Source organism: Anopheles ziemanni, chromosome 3, assembly GCF_943734765.1.
Source record: "Anopheles ziemanni chromosome 3, idAnoZiCoDA_A2_x.2, whole genome shotgun sequence".
NCBI lineage: Eukaryota > Metazoa > Arthropoda > Insecta > Diptera > Culicidae > Anopheles > Anopheles ziemanni.
In genome coordinates this window covers 26,326,811-26,344,798 of record NC_080706.1, presented here as the reverse complement: position 1 = coordinate 26,344,798, position 17,988 = coordinate 26,326,811, and the positions used below count along the sequence as shown (strand labels likewise).

Below are 17,988 nucleotides of genomic sequence, written 5' to 3'. Positions count from 1 at the left end.
TTGTTTATTTTTAATCGTGCTATCTCCAGCGGGTTTTAGTTTAATTAACAAACCGAGACTGCGTAAATTCAAACCACTTATAGATTTTTCAGTTTGTCTAAAAACCTTTTTTACTTTTTTATTTCGTCGTTAAGCATACACAAAGAAACCCCAGCAAACATCCCAAGCAACAGTGGGTATTATTGGTCTTTCGTTTTTTCCTGGACAGCACCGTCAAGGGGAATGCCTAAAAATAGCATACCCCCGACGGGAGGACGCGAGGATAGGTCGGCCAAAATTGGATCACTTGCTTCTACCTCTCGACGATCTTCGAGTTCCTCATGTTTTGCGTCACTTTTTTTCGCGGTATGCCCATAAAACCCGCTTTCCCTTCGCGTGCCACAAAAGACGTCATCCTTTGCGCGCCCACAGTTTCGGGTGATATAAAAAAAAAAAACATCCCCGAATAACTGTTTCTAGCCTGATACGGACGATGGTACTGTTGCCAACAGTATCGCTCTCGTTTTGGCTATTTTCAATTGACAAATCTGGTAGCATATCAAATCCCACCGATTGAGCGTTATCTTGTGTTTATTTTTCCTTCGTGTCATTGCGGTTCGTGCTTTGTTCCTAGCTTTTTTTTTTTGTTGTCGCCACGGAAAGGCGGAAGTGACGCCAACGGTTCCATTTCACCGTGCGTTCACGTGCACGCGCAATCTAAGGTTCATCGTCGGTGCCGTACAAATGTGTTCGTACAAGACCACACACAAAGGCGATATGAAGACGTCACAGGACGTAGGAAATGGTAAACGTAAAGACAAAAAAAGCCTCTATATGACGCAGGCGCGACACAAACTTTACCCACTTCCAGCGAACGCAGTAAAGAATCGCATTCATTAGGCCACCCTGGTAACTTAAACGTTTTGTTTCATGGCAAGACGCTCGATTACGCATTATGTAACCTATGGCAGGGCGCCGGTAGGCTAAGGAAGGTTATAAATTATTGATAACAACCACCGGCGAACGGGCAGGGGGGGGGGAAAGTGCTCCGGAAACTCAACCCCAGCAATGATTGCATTTCATTGATTCCACGCATCCATTGATACAGTTGTGCGGCATGCGAGAAGTGCATGGCTTTCGTGCAATCGTTTTATAAGGCCAGCGCGCCAGCCTGCGACTTTGCTTTGTTTGTTGATAGCCGAAACCTTCGTTCTTGCGCCTTGGAAACAAGAGGCTTTCTTCAAGAGCGGATTCACTCCGAAGCCAGAACCCAGATAGGGAGGGCGGGAACATGGTAACGAAAAACATAACCGTACCAAGACAATTTCTCCGCCGTCCGCTCCATGGTGGTGTGCGCGTGCGCAAGCACCGAGCACCGAAGAGATTGGGTGTTGCGAAGAAGATCGCGCGCCCAAACATTGCGGCGCACGTCATCCGTCCAAGCATGTGACAGGCGGGCCTCGTGCGATCGCCGGAAGATGACGGTGGATGGATGGATGGAGCAGCGTCGGCTGATGCTGAGACGTTCGCACGGCGGGTCGATGATAAAAATGGCACACGCATACACTGCAACCCGGACGCCACATTGGCTCAGGGAGTTATTTATTAGTTACACCTCCAGCGCACAGTTTGTTTGACGTTTACATTCGAGTACCGGGAGGCATATCACAAATCGAGCGATAAAGAAGAAAGTGCATTTAGCTAAAGCTAAAATCAACAATCTAATACCCCAGAAGTAAGAGCTGGGAAACCAACAATATAAATGAAAATAAAACCGTATGCAAATCCACGTCACCTATCGAGGAAAAATGTCATTGAACCCTTTCGTCGCACGAAAAACACAAAACCGGAGCAGAAAACTCTTGTCTCCCGTTTTAAAATAAATATCAAAATAAAAAAAAACAAAAGTTCAGTTTAATTATAGGATCCGATCGAGAAGCGGGCATCAAGAAAGCCCTACAGAATGTAATCGCCAGTGCAATCGATGGTATGGGGGAACTAAAATCAGTTCAGTTGACCCATTAAAGCAGGGATTTATTTTTGGGACCGAACGCGGACGCGATCGCAACGAAATAAAAGCTTAAGTCGACCGTACGTGCGTGTGTGTGTTTTACACAAGTTACATAGCAAAGCGAAACCCCGTAAAAGGAAAAGAAAAAACATTGCGAGATGTCGATTTTTGGGACAACCGACTGATCTTCCCGTTTTGGTGAACGAACAAAACAAAATAATCGTGCCGATCAAATGAAGATGTCATCGAAAGAACGGTCCGTTTCGTAAAGAAAGTTCTAATTGCGAACCCTTTTAGCAGCACACTTGCATTAGTTTGATGAGGGCAAGAAAACAACAACACCTCCTTAACAGATACCCAGTTCTCGCCACCGGTACGTGCGTTTTCGTAGGTGCACCGAAGTTAATGGGATTGTGCAAATGTCAAAACACCTTAAGGTGGCGGAAAAAGGAAAGAAAAAGACACGAGTGCTGGTCACGAGGCGAGTTTTTCTTTCCATTTTTGTGCGAGCTGTTCCACTTTCGCTCCACACCCACAAGCACCCACCAGGTTGGGAGGTTGGCAAAGTTTTTCGTTTTATTTCCCTAACCACCCACCCTTTTTTTACCAATCTGTTGTCGGCAGCAGATGCAACGTTCTTATCAGCAACGCGGTGCCGCCAAGGTAGCCCGCCACAATCGCAACAATGTTGCGAAAAACTTACACACATACACACACACACACAGACCTTTTAGTGGCGCCATTAAAACGATCGTACAAACAAACAAAAAACGCATGTACGCACCTTCTGGCGGTATATCTTCTTCGAATCGTAGCTGAGATAGCAGCAAATGAAAAATAAATACAAAACGACAAAAGACGAACCAATCGAAGAAAGTAGTGAAGTTAAGTGATCGTCCAACAGAACCCTTACCGTGTAAATAGCATCAGTGAGTATTCTCCTCCAACAAGGACTGCGAAATCGACACCACAAGAAAAGGTTATACAAAAGTCATTTAACAAAAACAACATTTTCAAAAGTGAGAAATGTTTCTATCAAAACTTAAAAAACAAATCAAAATGAGAAATTGCTTCATGAGGAATAAAAGTATATAAGCAAACCGTAAAAAACAATGTCCAGAAAAACAAAAACATATACAAAAAGTGAAAAACGAAAACGCACTTTAAATTACTAATTACTAAAGCAATCCATTGGCACGATCACATTCCGTACGGAACATAATCCTTGGAATGTGCTTTTAAATGCCAAAAAGAACAACCATCCTGCAAAGAAAAAATTGTTGCACTCTTGTTTGCGACAGAGCCCGGGTCGCTTTGAAGACACCGCAACTTACGGGCGATCAATTTAGTTTCCTTTTTGACCTCGTTTCTTGAAACATAACCGCTCGCGAATGGTACTCGAGTTAATAAAAAAAACATCCATCCTCCGTGTCGTTACGTTTAAGTATCGGTTTCAGTATTCGCAGGACAAAAAAACACTCACACACACAACGGTAAACGGTGATTACAAATTGTAAATATTTTGAACAACATCAATCTTCCACGAAGATGGCGTGCCCCTTCCTTTTTCGTACCTGCTGGGGAGGTGCAGGTATTATTTGTCTCGTCTCGTTTCATGTTTACTGCACATTTCATTCGTGCCATTACTGTCGTTTCGATGCATTTTTATGTGCCTTTTAGTATATTAACTGCGTGAAAATCTCTCGAAAGCACGTTGGGTGTTGGATGGTAATTGCATTCTTTACATCGCTGCAATGCCACCATTGAAACGTGCAGAAAACGCTGCATCCGTGGTAATTAAAACACATACTGTAGACAAACGACTTGTCAGTCAGCATCACCCGGCACGCGGTTTGAGGCGTTCCTTTCGCCTCTTCTTTTGTCGCCCGAAATTTCAATCACAAAACGAAAATCAATTGATTTCACTCCACGCGTCCCGCGCCCTGATAGGAAGCGGTTGCATCATAGCCGCGGAACGTCGTGTTAGAAGAAGCGTAGAAATAAATAAAAAAAGCCATGTCATCGGACATTTCGATGTTGTCTCGGCCATGACCGAAATTTTTCTACGAATTGTGTCACGTCACTATCACGGGAAAAGCGGCTGCTGATAAGAGGGGTTCCAGTTACTGCATCCACCATCGGCATCCCCGGTCCCTTCCCGTTCTACCTGCCAAACCCCTCGGGGGAAAGATATTAATGTCTAATGGTAACGAAAAAAAAAGGAGTAAACGCAAAGACCCCACACACACGGGCTAGGAGGGGGACGACGCGCACTTCAAACGCGGTTCCAAACTCCGACCAGGTCACGGCAACTAGAGCCTGCCTTCTGGAAGACGGCGCGTCCGATAAGAAAACGCACACACGTCACAGCGGTTCCACGGAAGCATTCCACACTTCTTGGGAGCGCCGAAAGTAATCGTAACTGTTCCCGGGCAACACCTTGCCGAACCTTGCCGGCTCCTACCGCCACACCCCTTCGAGGGGTGTCTCCAAGCTCTGTGGCGTCTGTGGCGTGGCAAATTGATGAAACATAAATCAGCGCATCGTATCATTTGGGCCATGCATGGAGAAAAGAGTACATTGAACATATTCCCTGCTCGAGGGAAGCCGACCACAGTTTCTTTTTCTTTTGTTTTGAGCTTAATATTTTTACTCGTTACAACAAATAATGATAAGCAACAGGGCAAGCAGCTCGGCTTGGCGAGGTAAGCCCAACAGCACTAGTGACCGATTGCGACGCCATCTGCACCATCTGGGTTGGCTTCTACCCCCTGGCAGGTTTTTCCACGTCTGCATCGGAGCTGAATTCAAAAATACAGGAAGAAAAAGAACACAAAACACATCCGCGAAAACCATGTGGTGTCGATGGTGTTCGGTGGAACCAGTTTTAAATCCGCGAATACAACTCCAGATGCAGTTGCAAGACGTTCAGCAGCCCAACAGCCACACTTTGGTCCAACTGAAAGAACATACGTTTCCGACAACGCCGATACTTATATCATATCTCGCTTAGGAACAAGTATTTTTGGCTCAGTATTTTTTAACACAAAGTCGGATAAGTATGGGTTAAAATTCGGTTCTAGAGAAAATGTTTGAAGAATGCAGTTTAGTAGTCTAAAATCCCTATTTTGAATGGAAAAGAAATTGCATTTCACAAAGATTATTACAAAAACTGGATAAAAAATGGTGTACTTTAAATTACTTGCGATTTTTTGCGGCAACTTTATACCCGACTTGGCGAAGAAGACAACCCTTTCGGTTATCAATAAATGTGTTTGTTTATGTCCTAACCTTGAGAGCACATTTCCGGGTCCCGTATCAAAGTAGTGGGAAACGCATCAAGGTTAGTTCACTTTATTTACCAGCGTCGCTGCGTGCATCAACGCAAAACGCAAAAAGATCTGTGACTTCAATCGTTACACAGTAATAACTGTCGTCGAGTGGGAGCGTCGGAAGAACGTTCCTGGAATAAAACGCCACGAGACACTAGCATTTTCGTTTATGTACTCCGTGAGATCATAAAACATGTGGCAGGACATTGTTGTACTGCTACTGGACACATCATGACGAAACGTGCATACTCCTAGCAGCAGTGTAAAAGACGTTGAATTGTGTCGAAGAATAAAATAAAACATATAACCGTTCGGTCCAGAAAGAAAAACACTCATGTTCTCCCAACCACATCACACGATAATCCCGAGACGCAATAACAATAATGCGAAATAGTTATGACATCCCGCTCGGAAGAATTGCTATAATGTTGCAGTGCCAGGGTGTCACTGTTCTTATCATCCTGCTATGACCACTAAGGCAGGCGTGTGATAATGAATTGGACATGTCGATGGACACGAGAAAAATCTCGACTGCTCGTTTCCACGCAGCACACGCGTTCCATCCATCATCACCGTCTAACGGAATTTCCAACCAACAGCAACGTTTCCCCAAGCAACGAAACAATGATAAATATGCTCAGCTAAAGGTCACACAACAACAGCCCCTTGTCTATAACATTTAAAAAGCACTCGGAAACCCCGAAGCACGGCCGGACTTTCGGAGAAAAACAAATTTCCATGGAATTGTGTTCCAGGAAATCGGAACATAATGAATGCCCTTCTTGTTTAAAGTTGTTCGGGAGCAAAATGTCGTGGACATTTTCCCGTGTCTCCACAACGGTTGCCAACGAAAATGTGGCTCGTTGCGTATGTTTTCCAACAATCCTTAAATGTCGTACTAACACATTGGACAGATGAAGCGATCGAAACATTAAACCAACAAAAACACTGGGCGCCTCCATTGGCGACGAAATGAAAATTATTCCGATGAGTCAAAGCGCCGACACGACGGGGGAAAAATCGAAACTGGACGGGAATTTTCCTGACCATTTTCCTTGCACACTACACTGTAAATCTGTCGGGTTGGGTTTGGCAGTGAGGCAGGTTAGTAATGGGGAAGAATAAAGATGGCGAGACATCAAGAGACACAATGGGGCAATGAAAGAAAAATAGGGGGAAAAAACGATGCCCACCGTACCCGTTCCGGGAAAAGCGGAGTGAGGTGAGGGTTAAATAAAGAAACCTCCCCGTCGACGTAGACTTCCTTCGCTCGGCAGGTTCACAACGCGGTTCAACGCGGGCTGCTCGGAGCAAAAGTTCCGCTGGAAGACAAAGACCGTCCCCGGTTGATCTTTGTTCTCTCGGGAAAATGGCTCCCCACCCACCCCCACCCCCTGGTGCCACCCCTATGGGCGGGTGGTTGACATTATAATACGCACAAGGAAACCCGGGCAAGGAACTGTTTGATGACTGTTTCCTCGAAAACAATTGCCAACCGGGTGCATCGGGGTTCCGCCTTCTTCTGCCCTTGTCCGACCGAGAGCATCGGCAAAATGAAGGAAAAATAAATCAACCATGGTCAACGGTACCTTCTCCAAGCGCAATCTCGAAGGTAAACAAAAAACCGATTCCAACGATTCAATGGCTAGGGCAGGAAAACGGCAATCAATTTTCATTCCGGTCAACATTATTTTATGATTGAACCAATTGAACGATATCGGGAAAAAACGAGTGAAGTGTGTACAATTGCTACGGTGGACGGAGCTTTTAAAAACGGCTTATTGTTGATCGATTTCCCGTAGCTTTTCGAATAATTTCCCCCGAGGGATCGAAAAGGGACAGACAATCTCGCTGTAACAATCCTTCCGAACGTTTTTCGGAACCGGTTTCCACGCAGCGAGCGTGGGGAAAAGTTTAGAACAATTCCCCAACTTACGCTCCAAGATGGAGACGCTGAGGCGAGAGTGTACCTCAAGAACAAGGGCGACGTGTGCACGGAATGGAAGTGGAAAGTGGAATGGGCGATATTTACCGAATCGACGGTAAATGCCGCCCAACCCACGAGGCTTTGTCGTTTGGCCGCGGTTTAATTAGAATTCAAGCCGTCTGAGCCGTCTAAGATTTCCATCCACGGCTACGAGACATACACACACACACAAGGGGGTTGTGGGGCGAATAATGAGTCCATAGTCTCCGGTGCCGTAAAGTTTTCCCATAGAAGAAAGTTTGCTCCGATAAGTGAATTGTAAGCTCCGGTTGAGGTGCGTTGTCTGTCTGAGGCCATGTCTTCTGCCTTATTCGTGCCGGCATACCAGACGGGTGGACTGCTGGAAAAGGCAGCCACCGGGGAGTGAACAGGTACCGTGTATTTTGGCATTACCTATTTTCTGCCCCATTTGACGCGAAACCCCATCTACCTTTTAGAAAAATTACTAGTACAAAGATTTTCAACTTTGGAGAAGTAGTTGAAAGGATTTTGAAAATATACGCAAATCAACGGTGCAACTATTGCACTTTAAATCATCTCGTCAAGAGTTACATACTTCTTAAGATGCGCATAGTTTTCTATTTGATAAAAATATGAAAAGAATAACATTACTTGTGCCATCTTGTAACGTTCAGTAATCACACATCAGCTAATTTGATCTAATTGTACACAAATCCCGCAGTGCATGAGGAATGACAGTGGGTACTGGTAGAAACTGGGGGCAGCGGTAGCGCGAGGAAACACCAAGCCACAGGTGTGGGATCGAATCTCCAGTCTGTGGAACCCTCCGGTAATTACGAACGGCCACCGGACCTATATGATATATACCGTCTCTCGGTCACAGTAACTCGCTTCGGATATATCGCCCTTGTCTCATTAGGGGATGTTAAGCCACATGTATGTCTTTAGTTATGTGTTTCAGATAGTATAAATAAGGTGCCTTTCGTTAGCAAAAGTAAACAGTACAGCGATGAACTTTTTAGCAAGACATCTCCATATTGAGAGGACTCAATAGAACAGGCGACATCCTCGCCAAACGTCCAATGCGCAAAATTAAGTAAATAAAAGAGGCAAAAATCACTAGAATTCGTGTTGATTCTATGCCTTAGAACAGGGGTCGGCAAAGTCCGGCATGAGAACTGATTTTATCTGCTCCGTAAGACAATTTTAGTGCTTCATACAAAAAACCCATATCAATTTTTGCCGGATTTGTTCCTGATGTCACGTTTAGTTTTCTTTCCAAAACAGAAGATTAAAATGGTTGAACAAGGTGTTCTTGTTGAAAAACCCAAAATTCAACGAAAATAAGTATGAAAATATTTAATAAAGTTTGAAGAAAAATTTTAAAATATGTTATCCTTAGCCACTTTTTAAATAACTTTACTATTTAGAAAGTTAATACTCCATTCAAAAGGGAGCATAATACTTTGAAATTAATCATCTAGATTTCTTTTAATCATCTGGCCCTTTTGAGGAAATGTATGTCGACCCCTGTTTTAGAAGTTTTTAGTCCAAAATTACGACGATCTATGATGATGATGAGTCTCAGCTCTTACCCCAACATAGGTTTGGCGGAGCTATCCTAAGATATGGTTAGGCATTTACTAAGCAAATCACGAAGTGGTGGTATCAAAGTGTCCCTTCACGAAAGAGACGAGTCAGCTCTCTTTTCCATGCGTACAGCGGTTAGCTCAACTTCCAAAAGGTAGAACCACTCTACGGAGTGCACGGCCAAAAAGTGTATTCCGCCTTCGTCTCTATAGAAACTCATGGAAGATCGTTTCGCCTATTCCACAAACATTAAATCAACCGAAAAGACAAGGGTGTGTGAGAACTTACACTTTTGTTTCGCTTTGTCGGCCAACATTTTGCTGCTGGTGATGCCGCTGCTACCGCTCGCCGCTATATCCGATTCTATCCAGTGGCTGCCGTGTGGTTGTTGCTGCTGTTGCTGTTGCTGTTGCTGCTGCTGCTGCAACAACAGTTGATACTGATAGAGTTGATAGCTCAGGGCCGGATTGGCTGCAGCAGGGGCCGGCGGTTGCTGCGTCTGCTGCAGTAAATGCGATTGCAAATGCACCGGATTCGAATGGTAGTGATGGTAGAAAGGTTGCTGTTGAAGTTGCTGTTGATGCTGCAGCTGTTGTTGTTGCTGCTGATAGTCTAGCTGATCCTGCGAGAGCGCCCGGCTGACTTTCAGCGACTTGAAGCCATAAATGATATTGTCGTTGATCAGCGAGTCCAGATCGCTGCCGAACAGCAGATCGTCGATGTTGCGATTGACGGCAAGGATGCGCTTGCCGCTCGCGCCGCTCCCACTCGAGCCACCCTCGTCCTCGCGGTTGCCGCCCCCCACACCGGTGGCGGCACTGCCACTCGCTCCTTCCCCCCCTCCACTCGACGCGTCCCCTCCGATGCGGCCGGTGCCGATCGAACCGAACTGCGAAACGCCACCGACGCCACCGAGCACTTCCGCCGGTTCCGCTACGACGACCGAACCGGTTATTCCACCACTTCCACCGCTGGCACCACTTCCACCGCTGCCACCGTCGCCTCCTCCTCCGCTGCTGCTGGCGGTACTGCTGGCACTACTGACACTACCACTGATGCTGGCACTACTGCTGCTGCTGTTGCTGCTGCTATCTCCACCACCGGCCCCCTCGCTGCCGACGTCGGCCTCTCCGGAAGAGCCTAGGTTTGGCCCGGTTGCGTGCCGGCCCTGTCTGCGCCCACTTCCGACCACGCCGACGTACGACGCCAACGGAAGGATGAGGTCCGTGCCGTGCAGCAGTCGCCCGACCGCTTGTTGATCAGCAACACCACCACTACCACCACCACCAGCTAAACCGATGTCGTCGTTGTTGGCCGTCTTCGGTGCAAACACTTGTTGCTGCTGAAGCTGTTGTCGCTGGTGCAGCTGCTGATTGATCGTCGTGATAAACCCCGCTCGACCTTCGGCTCCACCACCACCCACCAAACCACCTTCGCTTCCGGCACCGAACACTGCTTCACCAACGCCAACCGCACTGCCACCACCGCCTCCACCACCACCACCAACGCCGTCACCAACTACTATGGCTGTCTCTGTCGCACCAGCTCCTTCCGTCCTGGCGCTGATGTTGCTGCTGCTGCTGCTGGCCGCGCCGGTTCCGTTCGTGTCGGTCGCGTGCAAGTCCCGGCTGAAAACGGAACCACTACTACCACCACCTGCTCCTCCTGCTCCTCCTCCTCCTCCTCCTCCGCCGTCACGAGTGTGCGACTCCCAGAGGGTGCCCCTGCGCCGGTCACCGATCACCCCCGGCGGTGCGGCCGTCGGGAACCGATTGATGCGTCCGTACTTGAACCCGCCTCCTCCTCCTCCTGCTCCACCTGCTCCACCTGCTCCACCACCACCACCGCCGCCGCCTCTGCCCGTGTCTCCGTGTGCTGCCGCCACCGAGCTGCCGAGGCCACCACCGACACCACCAGCAGACTCCCCGCGTGCCGCTGCCGCCGCCACCTGTCCAAACGGCGTGCCGTTGGCTTTGGTTTCGGGGCGCTCGAAGCGTTCAATGGTGCCACCGGAGCGACGTCCGCCGAAGCTGCCGTGCGTGACCAGCACCGTATGGCCACCGTGCGCTCTTGCAACACCAACCGACGTCCCCCGTTCGCCGACTACCCCGAGACTAGTGCCGAGTGTTGACGCTTGATGCAGGAGCTGAGGGGGAACTATCATGCCCCCGGCAGACACGTGATGCCGCGCCGCCACATGCACATATCAGCCAACCAAAACAACAACACTCACTTCCCAAACTGACCCACACTGCACCTGAAACGCATTCGTTTTGAGATGGCCCTCTGCCCTTTTTGCTCAGCCTTCCACTTTGAGGCACACACTTTCTTACACGCTTCCTACAACACTTACTGCCACTTTCTTTTGCTTTTCTCGCTGGACGTGCTCGTTTTATTCTTTCACAATGGCGCCCGAGAGCATTACTTTTTTTTTAATGGTACACCGGAACAAATCACTCGATCGCGAACCTAAAATGAGCACACAAAAAAGAAGGGAAAACACACATTAAACACCTGAAACCACCCTGTGACAATAATCCTCGCGTTTACAACGGCTTTTCGGTGCCTTCAACCCACACACTTCCGGTGGAGGAAGCACTGACTACTGTGTGTACACTATGGCGTCCGAAGATCGAATGCGACCGAACGGCGGGCATCATTTCCCTTGCGCCCCAGGGAAACAACAAACAAGGGTGTGAGTCACCCGTGACCCTCATCCCTTCTCCTTCACCACGCGACCCGACCCGTGTTGGGATTTTCCCATGGCGAGAAGTATCCTGTCAGTGGGCTGGCAGCCACCGCCACAAGATGATGGCCACGTGTTGATACGTGCTTTTTGTTCATCACAACGACGACGACGACGACGACGAGAGTCGACGCCCCACTGGGCCGACACTGTTTGGGGACGCGTTTCGGGAAAACCGACCCACGGCAGGGGCTGCTGCGTCAGGGGAAATGTTAAAAAGTCCCCCGAATCACGGGAAACCGAGGGTGGTGCGCACGTGTTGCCGCTGCTGAATGTTCGAAAGTGTTTTTGTCTTTTTGTGATCGTTGGAAAGAGTTCTTTTATATTTAAGAACAACGTCGTCCGGTCGAAGCACGTTTGGTGACGAATCAGCCCTGCAGAAGAAAGCGAGAAAGAAAAGTTTATTAGTACAACAGTTGCGTAGGTAGAGACAAAGTAAACTAGAACTTTTACACAGCTGATTGTGAATCCTAGTTTTTTTACCATTATTTAAACACAGTTACTAGCAATAACAACTAATTTCCCCGTCATTCATATAAGAATTAATATTATCTAAACAAATTTAAATACAATCACCAAGACGTAAAGATTTTCCGATTCGTAAAGAGAATCCTAAAGAAAGTACTTTTCATTGATAAAGCTAAAGGTGAAAAAAATACCAGTTCAAGAAGTATAGCAAGAAAAACCACTAGAAACTACAGTATGGCGCAAAATGAAACATACAGAGTTCCATATTGTAGAGGAAAAATCTAATAAAAGTATATGACACAATAGCCCAAAGTGAGTCATTGGAAACCTCTGGCCTCTCGTCCGAATGTTTCTATTATTTCTGTCGCTAAATTCGTTATAATGATTTTGACTTTTTATTTTGCACATTTGAGTAGATGAGATAGTTTTTAGCTATTTTTATTTCAACTAAAAATAGCAAACTATTACACTTTCCTAGTACGACAGGATTTGAAGATTTGTATTCCAATTCGAACACGTGGCGAGTATTTTTGCACTAGAAAATCTCCTCCTTGTTGGTAGAGTGGAACAAAAAAAAACCGCAACAGGAAGTGCTTGGTTGGAAAGCTCTAAACAACTTCACTGATAAGTCCCAACAGCACGGATACAAACATAAGGATCTTCGGCTCATCTCAAATAAGGCACGGGTAAACAAAGTCCACTACTTGAAAAACAGTGACGCAAAAGCGATATTTTTGTTACAAACAAACCAGTACAGACCCAGACGGTCGTGAAAGGGGTATTGGTACAGAGTCCAAGTGCAGTACCGGGGATACACCGACGGAAATCAACCGCGTAATCAATTCGCTAATCGGCTGCGATTGCGGTTCGACAATGCTTTGGCTGTTGAACAACGTTTTATAAACAAACAACAAGGGCAGACATAAGTAGAGATTTCGCGTCGCAAAAGCTTAGTAATAACAATCGAACCAAAGCTCAAGAAACTGCTCGGAGGAACTCGACCGGAAGATGTAACTTGGTAAATTTTAAATTAGCCTGTATTCCTTGTGTACAGAGGACATGCCTCTCTCGAGTTTTCAAATACAGTTTTCTCACCTGGCAACACCATTCATCCTCAACCCCCGGTTAAATTTCTACAACCTTCAAAACTGGGTCACAAATTTTCCGAGCGCCTAATCTAACCACCATTCATCCTTCTAAGAATTCGTTCTCGTGTGTGTGTCCGACGATGTCGTCTAGCGAAACGCTAGTGGAAACACATCAGTACATACATACATTATGCTGAATTCAATTGCTCTCTTTCGCCTTCCACGCGGATGATCATCGACATGCCCTCCCCTCTCTCCTGCCGGTCCAACTGGATCTCCACTTTGCGTGGTTCGTTTCGTTTTGTTCTATAATACTTTCCGTTGTACTATCGTACTATTCCAATCGCCCTCCAAAACGTTGCGCCGTATCAACCGCTGCGCAATCGATATCATTTTTCATTCCATGTCCCACTTATTCCTACGTGTTGGCTTCTCCGAGCGTAGTACCGAAACGGAAACCACAAAATGAATGAATATTTGCACAAACGGTCATGGGAGGGAAAACGAGGGGGGGGGATGGAAAATTAATGACATCATAGACGCACGATGACAATCGGTGACGATAGTTTTGGGCATTTTTGTCCATTTCTTATACCACTTACAATTAATCATCCGGCTGTCCGATCGACGATTGCTGCATAATTGCCCACTAAATGACTCGAAGGCGCACTACACCTTCGAAAACAACAAACTGAACTTGGACACCTCGTAATACAATCAGAAGGGAATGTTCCTTGAAAATAACACTCCATTTTAACATTCCATTGCGAGCGAGAAAAACGTATCGATTTTCTTCCGCAGGGTATCCAGACGAATTAAATAAAAGGCCAGCAGCAAAAAAAGGCGACCAAATGTTAAAGCGTCAGTTAAAAATCAACCATGCGACAACGAACCCTTCCTTCTCCATGCTCCGGCACGCGACGGTTCATTTGCACCACGCGGTTCCGCCCGGCACACTCGCGCAATGGAGACGCCCGGTGTGGCGTGGCACGAAAAAGGCAAGAAACGAAAGAAAAAACCTTTGGGAAAACACGCCCAAGAAAAGCAAGGACATACCTACGCCGCACCGGACCCGATCCGCCGGTGGCGGTGGCCGAAGGTTAATCTAGCGTAGCGCATCCCTTCAAATGACCTGTTACATGGGTCATTTGGAACGTGGCCATCGGAGCTCGACTTTGTCGCCGGGGTCGAGCTGGGAAGCACCATGGACTCGAGGACTCGAGACGGGGAACACTTCTGCCGGTTTTTCGTTTACCCCAATCTCGGCCAGTGGGGGAGTGAGGAAACTTCTACAAAAAAAAAACACGGATGGCCAACGATTTATTTGGAGCTTTAATTTAAGGAATATCGTTAAAAAGGATCGGTTTTGTTTTAATCACTGGCATGTTGTGAGTCGTTGAAGGATGTCATCCTTGCCATAGGCAACATTTGAACTACCATTGGACTTCCTTTTGTCAATTGGAATTGGAAATCGTTTGGCGTTTTCTATCTGTCGCTTTCGCATCCATATTTATGGTAGGTACTAGAGTTGTGTCTAATAAAATTTTCACCCAAGATTTATGCATATTCGGATTTTTTTAAAAATGATAAACCTTTCGAAACATTTTTTTGATGGGTATGGATGGGAGACCCAGAAAAAAGCAGGTCAACCCTCAAACTACTTCAATAATGTTTTTCTTTAATCAATGAAGAAACGGTGTTAATCAAACTAAACTAATTTTTAAAAACATTCTCAAGCATATTGTAAAACTGACTTCACACCCCGTCGAAATCAGATCGTTCCAAGCTCCGCGCTAATAAGTTGAAATAATAGAAAATATTTACCTTCTTTGCTTTTCCAGCCGTAGAAAAACAATAAAACCCAAGGTATCACTCAACAACAGTTCGCCAATGTCGGTCTCTTACAAAAGCTTCCCGGCAACGGTATGAAATCATCATACCAATTAGAAACTCGGTGCAACCTCTTTTTTGTGGTTTATCCATATCCATGTGTTCACCCCAAGATGATGCACTTTTTGGTTTTGCAGCATGCGAATTTCTCGCCGAGTCATCGGATGAAGTGTCTCGCTGGCTGGCGCCATTTCGTTCACTCATTCGAACCCTTACGGCTCCATCTAGAGATGGAAGGATGATGAGTGTGAGATCATCGTCTCACGCGCGAACGAATGCTTTGCATCATCGCTTCTCACGCAAACACGCGACCGTTCTTCGCCGACCAAGATTGGGTTGGACCCCTGCTAGCGGACGCTTCCTCTAATAAAACAACACCTCCACAGTCGTCGTTCCCAAAGGCCACCGAGCATCATCTCAAATATGCACCCCTTGCATTCAAACCCACCATCCGATGCAGTAGCATATGCACTCGCTCCTATGTTCTCTTTCTCGTCGCCTAGAAATTTGCTCCCGCGGACTAAGGTAAGCAGCGAGAGTGTGATTTGGCGAAGGCAAATCGGAGGAGGGGAGGGGGGTGCAATTGGGCGCAACGGGAAACGTCCCCAAGAGCAGCGCAGACGGCGGATGGCCGGAGCGTGGGAAGAAAAGGTATAAATTTTACTGCCCAGAGCGACGTGTCGAAAGACGGAAGACGGAGGGGGAAGGGCGAAAGGCCAAATGCAAGGAAAAAAAAGTACACCGTCAAGGAAAGAACGAGACACGACGTGGAGGCAAAATTGCAAAAGCATCGCGCGAAACGCATCGATGACGGAGGAGCATTAAAAGTGAAAAAAAAACCTCCCAAGGTGGCGCTGGCGACGCAATGCAACTCTCCTCCCATCCTAACGCGCGCACTTTGCTGATTTACGTGCCAGACTAGAGACCGACACCCCCGCCGGGGTCGGTCGGCTACCCCACCTACTTAAACCACCTCTGAGAGGGGAGGAATGAAGGCCTCTGGGAGGAGAGACGCGGTCTTCACTTCCTCCCAGCTCTCACTCATCACTAAAGCCTTCATTTTCTCTCGCTCTCTCTCTCTAGTCTCTCGCTGCAAGTTGTCTGTTTCATTTAATGGCCCCCCATGGGCTGGCCAGTCTGAGACTTGATGCTGGTAAGATGCAATTTTCTATGCACCATCCGCCACCGAATAACCGACTGCTGCGAGACACGGAAGCGAATGATAGCGAAACGGAAAGAGCAAAGCAACACCTCGAGGACAACGGGGGAGGCCTAAGCGTCGGGAAAGCGTGCCTACGTGATGCTTGATGCGGTGGCATACCGAAGATGCATCTTTCCTACATGCACATCTCGATGCAGGTGCATCGAACATAGGAATTTACAAAAATAAACCGCATATATTGTGAATTATAAAAGGGTTATACAAAATTCCTTACATTTAGAACATTGGAAATACATACAGCAAATATATTGGTTTTGTAAGGATTTTACATCTATATCTATAAAATTCTTGTGTCACGGTGTTAGTGTTCAAACTCCTCCTAAACGACTGAACCATTTAAACTCAAACTTTGCACACACGTTCCTTAGGTATGAGAATAGGTTTTTAACTATGTCTCATATCTGTAAATTTTATACTTTTTTAATTAATTACAATTTTCTATCGCCATACATTGGTTTGTTTGTTTTGTTTACGTTCAGCAATGACACATAAAGTGAACTACAACAAGTATAAACGGACACAGCAACATGCCTTTTGACATACTGTGGTGGTGAGTTTAATACAAAAGTGGTGAATTTAATTCAAACAAGTCGTTTCATATAAGTGACGATAGTAAAATCTTTGTTAATTTTTGGTAATAATAACTAATGTTGTTAATTGGTGGTAGTAGAATATGTGTTCAAATTATTGTTGCTTAGAGCAGTGAGAAAACCTTCTCATTTACCAGTGTTGTGAAAACGAATTTCAGTATAGTTACTACAGCGAGGCTATGAACTCGCGAGTAGGGACGAGCATGCTTATTCGTCACGTTTACATGCAATCCAATGTGGCGTAAGTTTTACTGTTACCAGGACAAAATGCGGCGCATAGTCATGATAGAACAAAACGTGTGTTCAAACATTAATGTCGCTGAATTTAGTCCGACAAGCTATGATTAGTATCGAGGATCGTTGCATGGTAATTAAAAATTTACCGCTAAGTTATTGTTATGTTTTAGGTTCGCCGTGCATTTAATTTGATGGACACTGAAATAAGTCGTGAACTGCAGCATAATATTGCAGTCATGTTGGATATCGTTTCTCACAACGTATCAATGTTGACTGATGAACAAGCATATGTTTACGAACGCATTATCATGGCAGTATCAACGGGACAAAGTGGTATCTTTTTTTAGATGCCCCAGTCCGAACTGGCAAAACATTTCTCATATCGCTCTTGCTTTCCAAAATACGAGCAAACAATGACATTGCAATACCAGTTGCTTCATCTGGAATTGTAGCTGGAAATGGAGGTAGAACGACGCATTCATCATTTAGGCTACTTCGAAACATCAATAGGAACACAAAAGCCGTATGAAACAACAAAAATCAATCACTCATGGCCTAGGTCATGCAACAGTGAAAAATAATTATCTGGGAAGAATGCATCATGGCAAAGAAGCATTCTCTTGAGGCGCTGTACAGAACACTCAAAGACGTGAAGTGTAATAAAGATTGTTCCAGTAATACAGTAGATCCCTGCAGTACGCTATTCTCGATATACGCGAATTCGCAATACGCAATTTTTTACAACTGACAGCCCATAGGGTTGCTCGACTTCTATTAGTCAGTTTTACTTTGTTTTGGTAGAATGAAGTTTTTAATATGCACTTTTTAACAGAGATATAATGAAACAATGGAAAAAATGGAACACTTATTAGTTATTTGGATAAAAG

General features: G+C 46.0%; 1 protein-coding gene across 1 annotated transcript in view; it reads right to left on the bottom strand.

Annotated features, from left to right (window-relative positions):
- The window catches only part of LOC131284427 (serine/threonine-protein kinase minibrain), a 46,222-nt gene extending 35,198 nt beyond the window's left edge, over positions 1 to 11,024 (bottom strand). The window contains exon 1 of the mRNA XM_058313285.1: positions 9,149 to 11,024. Within this exon, the coding sequence (XP_058169268.1) occupies positions 9,149 to 11,024 (1,876 nt within the window). The remainder of the gene's footprint in view (positions 1 to 9,148) is intronic.
- Between the last annotated feature and the right edge of the window lie 6,964 nt (positions 11,025 to 17,988).